The sequence below is a fragment of the Notamacropus eugenii genome, chromosome 2 (genome assembly GCF_028372415.1).
Source record: "Notamacropus eugenii isolate mMacEug1 chromosome 2, mMacEug1.pri_v2, whole genome shotgun sequence".
In the NCBI taxonomy this organism is placed as follows: Eukaryota; Metazoa; Chordata; class Mammalia; order Diprotodontia; family Macropodidae; genus Notamacropus; species Notamacropus eugenii.
In genome coordinates this window covers 348,641,396-348,651,258 of record NC_092873.1, presented here as the reverse complement: position 1 = coordinate 348,651,258, position 9,863 = coordinate 348,641,396, and the positions used below count along the sequence as shown (strand labels likewise).

The 9,863-nt window shown below is 49.4% G+C and overlaps 1 protein-coding gene across 6 annotated transcripts; it reads left to right on the top strand.

Annotated features, from left to right (window-relative positions):
- The first annotated feature begins 342 nt into the window (after positions 1 to 342).
- HEXIM2 (HEXIM P-TEFb complex subunit 2) lies at positions 343 to 7,495 on the top strand. Of its 6 annotated transcripts, XM_072645976.1 has the most exons (6): positions 343 to 432; positions 1,794 to 1,977; positions 3,412 to 3,622; positions 4,640 to 4,773; positions 5,459 to 5,501; positions 6,302 to 7,495. In XM_072645976.1, the coding sequence occupies exons 2-6, from the start codon at positions 1,868 to 1,870 to the stop codon at positions 7,115 to 7,117; spliced, it is 1,314 nt and encodes a 437-aa protein (XP_072502077.1). In that variant the 5' UTR covers positions 343 to 432; positions 1,794 to 1,867; the 3' UTR covers positions 7,118 to 7,495. The 6 variants fall into 6 exon arrangements, with proteins under 6 accessions (XP_072502077.1, XP_072502079.1, XP_072502078.1 ...); XM_072645978.1 differs by lacking the exon at positions 5,459 to 5,501 and having other exon boundaries at positions 3,412 to 3,626; XM_072645977.1 differs by lacking the exon at positions 343 to 432 and having other exon boundaries at positions 1,782 to 1,977.
- Positions 7,496 to 9,863: the final 2,368 nt, after the last annotated feature.

The following is a 9,863-nucleotide window of genomic DNA, read 5'->3' as shown; positions in this document are numbered from 1 at the left end:
GCATTTTAATATAGTAAGTATGATCATACTATCATACTATCACATACATCACATTCCCTCTAGAGAGAAAGTACCAATAGCAACATATGGCTTAAAAATAACAGGAAAAAACTGAGGAGGGAATTTTTCTTATCTAGTTGAATGTGTAGTGTTAAAAACTTCTGGGTCTGCAGTGAGCATTAAATATACTCCTAAAAGACAACACTGGAGCATTAGTGTGCAACAAACACTTTCATTTGAGTAAAACTAATGAATACAACACTATTTGTTCATTAGGACTTTTTCCATCCACAACAGGTCAGAGCAGGAAATCAAAAATGACTTTAGAAATCTGCTTTTATACACAACACTGAAAATCCTGATCAACCCTGGAACCTCACTTGGGTTTGAAGAAAAGCAAGATGGTTCCAATTCACTAGTGTGGGGTGTGAGGTAAGTCATTAGTACTTATTAAAACCACAAAATCTGTGAATAATTTTACAGGAGACTTGAGGGGCTTGGGAGATAGGGGCATAAGAAAAGCAAATAGGCAACAAAGAAATACTAAGTGTTGGAACCAAATTGTCCTTTACTACCCATCTTGATGCTTTAGAAGATTTCTGCTGGGGAAAAAAAATTCAATCTCTTAATGATCAATATATTCTCGTTACATGTAGCCACAGGGTTATAGGACCTAGTCATAAATGGCACTATCCACAGGACTTAATGGCAATTACTACCTAATACCAATGTTGGACTGAACTTCTGATGCTGCAATGACAATTTCTTGAAGTAGGCTACAGAATTGTCCTGAATGACCTTTGTCTCATATAAAAAAGCCCCTAAAATAATGGAACACTGGGTGAACATTAGACTCAGCAACAAAGTGAGCAATTTGGCCTCATCTTCTACCTCTGGCACCTAGCCAAACTTAAGTTGGTAGAACAGACAGGAATGGAACTTGAAGTTCTAACTACCAGTCCCAAGCTTTGTTCATTAAAAAAAAAGTTTCATTCTAGTTTTCTTACTGAAGTTCTAGAACAGCTTACTGGTTGACCTCAGATGAAGTTATGTGGGTTACGGTTTCTAAAAAAATCAATAAATGTTGGCAAATACAATGGTCATCCTTTGCCCAAATCATGAATTACTGACCACCTATGCAGATGATCTGTAAAGGAACTTCTTAGCTCTAAAATTAATCCTTGACAATCTTTTCCTAATACCTTTATACCCTGGCATCTACAGACTCATACCTAAGGGACAACCAAGTGAGAATTTAAGGGAACTGCTCTCTACTTAGTTGGGTGGTTGTTCCAAATCTGGATTAAGGTACAAATATTGTTATTCTGCTTTTATGGCTATGTTACAAGTCTTCCTTTGGAAATCATTTTAGAAGATAGAAAAATGGCTACGATTAGAGCACCACTACCACCAACCCTCTAAAAAAAAAAAAAAAAACCTTTTACTTTAAAAGGTACCATAGGAGCTATAAGCTTCAGTTGTGAGTTCCTTTAGATTACTTGAGTACCAAAGCCACAGGAATGATTAGTTTCTGACTATTCCTGGCAATAAGAATTGAGCACTACAGGCTTATCAGGCAGTAAGTCTCATTCTAGCACTGTTCACACATCAGTCACCCAGAAAATCTTTCTCACTTTCAGGTTCTAACTTGGTATCGAATTACCTAGAACTTTTAGAATAAATAACCTGTTATTTTAGAACATCAAATATTACATATGTCTCTCTGCGCCTGGCTTTCAAGATAATCTTCTTGGCTTCTGCTAGTGAGGCCACAGCAAAGCTTTACTCTTTAGGCAGATGATGCAGGCGCAATACAATGAAAGCGGGGAGAGGGAGAGAGAAGGCTCGAGGGTAGGTAAGGCTCATCATGCAGTTGCCACAGAGAAGAGCTCCAAATTCTGTTGTCCCTTCTGTGGCAGCCAAGGCTGGATCGAGATCACGAAAGCAAGCGATCACTCCAGTGACACACACTGCCAGGTAAAAGGCTGCTAGTAACAATGAAACCGATGCCACAGAATGCTTCCCAACCCACAGCCCTACACCTTGTTTGGTCAAACGGATTTCTTTAATTTTAGAACTTTGCATAGACTGGATTGAAATAATCTTCCCCCACCCCCACCCTCTAGTCCTAAACATCTCTCCAAGGGGTTCGGGTCAGACGTAACGCTCGGATTTCAAAATGCAAACAGATGTCCCATTGGCCTAAGAGACCGGACAGCTACGTGCCGGAGCTGGGGGGCTCGGTTTTTGTCCCCAGTGTTAAAAAGGGGCACACGACCCCCTCCCCGACTTCACGTATGGTTACGTGGGTGGGTGTCAGTTTGGGAAAGGAGAGTACGAGGGAACCAAACTTCAGGGTCCTCCCCTACCCCTCCGCCACCCCACCCCCCCAGCTGGTTCTAAGGAGAAAGGAGGGCGATGTTCTGAGAAAGCTGGGGCTGGTCGGGGATGGAGGGGGTGGGGTGGAGGTCCTGCCCCGAGCGCGCTTGGAGATCCCCCAAGCATTGGGTTCCAGAAGGTTTCTAACCGCCCCACCCCTTGGCTGGCTCCAGGAGGGTTTCGTGGTAGGGAGGCAGCTGCACTGGGCTGGCGGGCGGGGCCGGGGCCTGGACTAGGGGCTGCCCCCGGGGACCCTCCCCAGGCCGCAGGGCCCGTCCGTGAGGTCTCGGGGAGCGCTGCCAGGCCTGTGGCCAGATCGCGCTTCTCCCCCGCACGCCGCCCCGCTCCGGGTCGGGGTCCTCTCCGAGGCCCCTGGGTCAATCGGTGGAGGCGCAGGGAGGCCCGGGGCTCCGTGAGGGGCGAGGCCGCAGGCCCGGCCCTGCCCGGGGGTCGGTCCTCCTCCTCCACCCCCCTCTTTCTGCCCCCGGGGCCGCTCCCCGCCATCCCCTGGAGCAGCCTCCGCTTGGCCAGGCTTCTCCCCGCGCCCGGCCCGCCCCCCCACGGGGGTCCTCTCACAGCGCAGCGACTCCCTCCGCTACCTCCTCCCAGCCCAAAATGGCGGCGGCCCCGGACTCTTCGTCGCCCGCCTTCCCGGCCTCCTCCCTTCCCTCCCTTCTCCTCCCCTCCCTCCCTCCTGGGCCGCGGATCCCTCCGCACGCGCATGCGCCCCAGACGCGTCCCGCGGATCAGCTTTCTACCCTTCGCTCCCCACCCCCACCCGACTTTCGGATCTATTTCCAGCCCAGGAACGCTTTACTCCATCGATAGGCTCTCGAACTGGGCCAGGGGAAGAGGTGTCCCCGCCTTCGATTCGTCACTAGCGAATGGTGACAGGGATGGATATAGCCACGAGCGCTCTTGACCAATCAGAAACCCAGAGGCGGTGCGCCCGAACTGGGACTGCTGGGTTTTGCAGTTCTTAGGGAGTGGTTGTGGAAGTGAACGAGATTCTGTTCCTCTCTTCTTGACTAGAGAAACTACAATCCCCAGCAGGCATCGCGGTTTCACGGACTGCCCACCCACCCACCCACGCCTTTCTCCCCGACGTCCTCGCGCTCTTGCGGCTTGCTGGAGTTGTTGTGGAAGCCGCTTCTACGCTGAGGGCTTAGCAATAGGAATTGCAGACGAGAGGCAGCCTCGCAGACATACAGCCGTTGTCGTGCGTGGCAGCCCTTGGCAACAAGTAGGTCAGTTTACGTTCCCAAAGCTCTCATCTGCAACCATGTCGTCATCCTGTAGAACTGAGCCTCACTACCCCTTCCAGGAAATTGTGTGTTTGTGGGGAACGCAGCCGCCACATGCACGGGGTTCTGGCCCCGTCAGTTCGGACTCGTTCCTCCTCCCCCTTCTCTCCACTTCCGGTGCCATGGGCCAGGAGGGAGCAGGGCCTGGTCCTTGCAGGCATGGACGCCTTGCTCCTAGCCTTGTTGGCAGTGGGAGAAGGTGGCTTCAGCTTCCTCACCCCGCAGTCCGAAAGAACTGGTCTCGGGGGTCCCGGAAGCCTTGTCGGGGGACACGTCCGCCTTGTCCTAGGCCTCCCCCTTCTGCCCCGCAGCCAGACGTTAGTTAGCCGCTGCTAGGAATCCCATTACATTCCTCCCATCTTGGCCCCCATCTTGCCCTTATGGTCGCTGCCCCTCCCCCATCCTCGGATCCCTCAGTTTTGGTTCATTAGCCACCCCTCCACCCAGCTCCTGGCCTGTTCTGCGTCCTGGAGTGGGGTGGTGGGAACGGGGATGCCTGGCCGACTTCTGTGCCAGTTCTACCCACTTTCCCCTATGTAAACGTTGGGCATATGGAGAAGTGTCAGGTTAGTTTAGGAGTGAAACTGAGCACTTGGTCATCCGCTGTCTTGCTTGTGGCAGATCATACCCACACCCCATGCAAGTCTCTTGTCCTGCCCTCAGAGGGTTAGCAGTTCTTCATCCCGGTGTGGGTGGCACAGAGGGAGGGCAGATCTGTTTGGGAAGTCGGGCTTCTCAGCCCAGGCTGAATTCGACCCTTTCCTAGCTTGAGGTGGGGAGGGAGCTGGGGCATAGGATGACTCCCCCAGGCCCCTGGAGGTCAGCCTCAACTCTGTTTCTGCTCCGGGGGCTGCTCAGGTTTACCTGCCACAAGATGGCTCAAGGAGTCCCAGGAGGAGCCTGAGAAAAATCCCACCTTGAGGTTAGGGATGAGGCTTTTGTTTTGTCCTCTACAGCAAGCAAGGACCATCTCAGAGAAGCTTCTGCCCCGGGTTTTGAGAGAAAGGAGAGACATCCTCCCCATCCCTACTCCCAGGACTCCTGGAAGAAGGAGCCTTCCCGAACCTGTGGTAATCTGGAGAAGACCAAGGTAAGTCTGCTTTCTAGCCAGGAAGTGACCTAGACCTGTGTCCTGACCTGGAATGTCTGGAAGGGACAGAGGCTTGGATAATGTGGAGAGCATGCCCAGAGCATAACCATGGGACCTGGTGATGTGTGGGAACTAGCAGACAGATCATCCCATTTGGTAGAGGCTGGGGACCAAGTCCCCTGAGAAAAAATGTCTCAGAAGTTTGTTTTGGATTTAAGGAGAGTTAACCAGGGACCTGGAGACCCCTCAAGGCCAGACTGTACCATTTTTGTCAGTGTGACCTTGGGTAAGTCACTGTCACTCTGAGGTTCACTTTCTTCCTCTGTAAAATGAGGACTTTAGTCTGTGCTCTCTTAAGGTCCCTTGTGTCTCTGATTTCCTACATTTCCCCTCTTCCTGGGTCCTCCCTACCCCCTTGTAGAATTCCCAGAGTTAAGACATCTCCTGATGGGAAACCCTCCCCTCATATACACTTTCCCCCAACCAGCCTAGGGTTCATATTTACGCTTGACTTTTTGGTGGAAGTGTTGGAAGAGGAAAAAAATTCCACCCTAGGGCATTTAGAGGTATGAGGCTAGCTTGGAGTGAAGGAGCTAGTTTGCATAGGTCCTCCTGTCTAGAGGACTTTGGAAAAAGGTGCTGAGCTAATGTCCCTTGTCTGACTTGCTTTTCCCAAATGGAACAGCTCCATGTTGTCATTTGGAGGGAACCCCTTTGACAGAAAGAAGGTTTGTCCCTCTTGAGTTCTTTTCTCTTGTGCATGTGAAATGGTAATTAATATGTTGCAGAGAGCCCCATGACATCCCCACACCCCCACATCCCCTCACTCTGTCCTCCTGAAATAGCTCCCCTCCAGCATCCTTAAGGACAAATATAAACCCTTCACCAAGAGAGTTACGCTTGTGAGAGGCTTGCTCACACAAAAAATATATATGTTGTATATACAAACACACTCATTGCATGCACACTGTGAATATCCTCACATGCATCTTATATGTTCACCACAATGCAATTCACATCCCTGCCCACATTCTCTTCACAGCAACATTAATGAGGGAGTGCCCCCTCATTTGACAGACTCAGGGTCGGCTGAATAGATCACTTCCTAGTCTCTTAGATCAACAAAATACCCTTCCTCATGATTTGTTTTCCTCTTTCCTTCCTGGCTGTCAGCACTACCCACTGAGGAAGATTTTGCTGCAGAATCACCCTTCTTAAAGAAAATGAGAATCTGCCTTCAGCCAGCCCAATTTATCTTCTTTTTCTACCCCCAAATAGAATTTCATAGAAAGGACAGGACTATCCCGTATTGATTGCCTCTTCCTACCTGCTGCCTGATTTCTTTTTGGTTCTCTTACCTTATTTCTTTTTACAAATTTGTTTGCATGTTTATGTTCCTATTCCTTTTGCGTAACATTTGTAGTTTCTGAATGCCCCCTTCCACTCAGCTGTATCCTAGGGCCACAGGCCAATCACTGTCTAATTGTCCAATCTCTCCCACTTCCCTTTCTTTTCTCCTTGATTTTAGAACTCTGGGATCTCTTCCAGCTCCAGCGTACCTCCTGAGCCTTCTGACTCTGGTGACTGTAGGCCTCTGACCCCTGGGATGGATAGTCCATTGGAGTGGAAGGAGCCAGCAAGGACCAACAATGACCGCAGTGGACAGAATGGGACATCCCAGACTGAGAGCCCAGGTTGTGACTCTGCTGAGGCGCTGGCTCGGAGGAAGCATAGACGACGGTCATCCAAACGAAAAAGGCATGGTTGGAAGCCCTACCTGGAACTGAGCTGGGCAGAGAAGCAACAGCGAGATGAGCAACAGAGCCAGAGAGCCTCCAGGGTTCGAGAGGAGATGTTTGCCAAGGGGCAGGCTGTGGCCCCTTACAATACCACTCAGTTCCTGATGGATGACCATGACTTGGAGGAACCAGACCTGGGTAATCCCCAGAGGGTACCCCACCAGGGTCCTGGATGGGAGGATGAAGATGAGGAGGAAGATGAGGGAACTGGGGACATTGATGGCCGAGGGAAAGCCCAGGGAGAGTTCCTCCAAAGAGACTTCTCAGAAGCCTATGAGCACTACCATGTGGAGAGCCTGCAGGGCCGAAGTAAGGAAGAGCTAGTACGGGACTACTTAGAGCTGGAGAAACGACTCTCACGGGCTGAGGAGGAGACACGGAGACTGCAACAGCAACGAAACCCATGGGGTCCTCACCCCTGTTACCAGGCCCAGGAACTGGCAGCTGAAGTGGAACGACTGAAGACAGAGAACCAGAGGCTTCGTCAGGAGAATGAAATGTGGGGCCAAGAGGGCAGTAGCCCTAGGGAGAATCTGGGCACCTAAGGGAGCCCTTTCCTAACCTGTCCCCAGCCCTCCCCCCCTCCCAGTAGGATACTAGTGGCACTCTAGCAAATGTGGGAGGATAGGGCAAGGAGAAGGCATTCTTCTATACTCATTTCACCTGCTCAACCCTGCATCCAAGGAAAGTGGCACCATCTTCATTCCTGGGAAACCCTGCTCTCAAAAGCTGGGACTCAAGGCCTATCTCTGGATAGAGACCACTAGGAACAAAGTTCCAGGTTTGAACTTCTCTTTCTTCCTCTAGCATGCTGCCCCAGAGTAGAAGTTCCATGAGGACAAGTTGTGTGCTTGTTTTTGTTTTGTTTTGCTGTCCATTGTTTTATTTTTTCTTTAGTAAAATTAAAAAATCTTGAGGGCAAAGAGGAATTGGGTAGGTATTACACCACAGAGCCTGGACGGACCCTCTAGATATCTTTGTGAGATGGAAAGACCTTTAGGGGAAGGTCATTGGGTTGGTGCCCTGTCTCCTCCATTGGAAACAGCAGAATGTGAAAGAATACCTAGACCCAACTTGTCACCCCTTCAAGTGGGATGAGAATTATTCAACTGGGCCCCCCCTGAGTCTCTAAGGGAGCTAATAGATACTTGGGCTAAGAGTTAAGGGCCTTAGGCCATTATCACTTATGTCCTAAGACAGGTGACAGAGAAACCCAGATGATGACCCGCCCCATCCCAGTCCCCCACCTCTGTTGTTCTTTCAAGAAAATGGAACATCGGAATGCTTGTACTATGCAATAATGATGATGATGAGAGTTAGCATTTATATGGTGCTTACTGTGTGTCAGGCACTTGATCATCACAATATACCTGGGAGATACATGCTATTATAATCTCCATTTTACAGATAAGGAAACTGAGGCAAACTGGTTAAGTGACTTGCTCTGGGTCACATAGCTAGTAAGTGTCTTGGGTCAGGATTTGAATTCAAGTCTTCCTAACTCCAGGCCCAACACTGTGCCACCTAGCTGCCAGTTATGCAAGAATAGGATACCCTGGGTGGCCTGGACATCCAATCTTGCCCTCACTGTGACCTTTCCTTGACCTCACCCTTAGTATTTTGGGAGTCCATGTATATGTTCCCTGCCCTTCTGACATGCTTTTTAAATTGTATATATTTTATGGTCCCTGCCCCTCTGACATGCTTTTTAAATAGTATATCCCAGAGAAATTAGGAAAGCCATAGAAAAGGCAGTATGCTCAACAGAAGTAGAGGAGGGCTGACATCCATCCCGTAAGTCAATCAGCAAACATTTATTAAATGCCTACTATGTGTCAGGCCCTGGGGATCCAAATGCAACGAATGAAACATTCTCTTCTGGCAAAGATCCTGACATTTTAATGGGGAAGGTCCTTTGTCAGGTGTGAGCTATGAGGGGAGTATTCCATTCTGAGTTAAATGGGCAGAGCCGGGCTGCATGCTGGCTGTTTTGGCAGTCTCCACCATCAGCCCTGCTCATCTTGTCTGAATCAACGCACATAATTGAAGTTGAAGGGGTTGTGACAGGGTCTTTCCCTTAGATCCAGTTCAGTTGATTGTTGGGGCTTAGGGCAGGACAACAGCAAAATCAAGATCTGCCTTTTGCATTTGAGATTCAAGTAATGGACTCAGAGCTCCAGCCCCTTCGGGCAGAGAGCTCTTCTTTCCAACTCTCCTGGGAGGCAATGGGACTTAAAGCTAAAAGGGGCCAAATCCAATGCTCTCATTTCCTGAAATGAAGAAAGTCAAGCCCACCAAGGTTAAATGACTTGCCCAAGGTTACACAGTCAGTAAGTGGCACCTGGTCCCCTGATGCTAAAGCAAATATTCTTCCCATTGTACCTCTCTAGCCTTGATGTTCCTTCAAGGCCTATTGTAATGATCCTTTGAGATACCGCCTGAAGAATCTACCTATTCACGTATGAGCCCTAGGAGTTCACCTTAGCCCCTACTCTAGCCGAAGCTGGAGATAGACTAGATTTAGTTCAGCCCGAATTTCACCTCCCTCACCAATAAAGTCCCTGAAGGGGATTCCCTTCTGAAGGTAACTAGGGAGATTGTGTATTGGGCTAGACACAGTTCAGAGAATGGAGCTAGTTGGAATTGCTGACTAGTCGGGGTCAACTGGTGCTGATACCCCCAGGATTTATGCACTGGTGCTGCTGGCACCTTGAGAGAAGGGCAGTTTTCTGCATGGTGCAATGGTACGGGGACAGAAATTCTCTCTCGGGGGACCAAAGTATCAAAGGTTACCCCCACAGGGTTTTCCAAACAAAGCAAAGCTGTGCCCTTGGGAACAAATGCTTGGGGGATTTGTATTCTCAGGTGGCAAATTTATGGCTTGTCTCTGCAGCTCTTAAACTGGGGACATTAAAAAGGGTAGTTGAAGGGAGAAGATATGAGGTGGGTGCGTGGAATGGAGATAATCTTTTGGGCATTGAAGATGTCTGATGGAGGTAGGGACTGAATGAGAGAACAGTCTTTACTCGGAAGGAATTATGTTTGAGAGAATTGACTGGAGCTGGGAATAGAGACAGTTGGGGGAATTAACAGGGGATTTAGGTGAGTGTTTGTGGGGTATTAGGAGAGGTCTGTAGATCTAGGTGGGTGGGAGGGAAGTGGGGATGACTATAACACTATACCCAGACCATAGCCGTGTAAGCTTGCTTGTGCCATAAATGTTAAACTGTCCTGTTTGAATGGAAAGCTTTCATTAGAGCTGGGAGGAGGAAAGGTGAGTTATTCAGACCA

Bases quoted from the DNA above. Each gene is read 5' to 3' on its own strand.
- HEXIM2 (XM_072645975.1), top strand. From the start codon at position 3,662: ATGTCGTCATCCTGTAGAACTGAGCCTCACTACCCCTTCCAGGAAATT. The intron at 4,774-5,458 runs GTAAGTCTGCTT...CAAATGGAACAG, and splicing joins GTAATCTGGAGAAGACCAAG to CTCCATGTTGTCATTTGGAG. The intron at 5,502-6,301 runs GTTTGTCCCTCT...CCTTGATTTTAG, and splicing joins ACCCCTTTGACAGAAAGAAG to AACTCTGGGATCTCTTCCAG.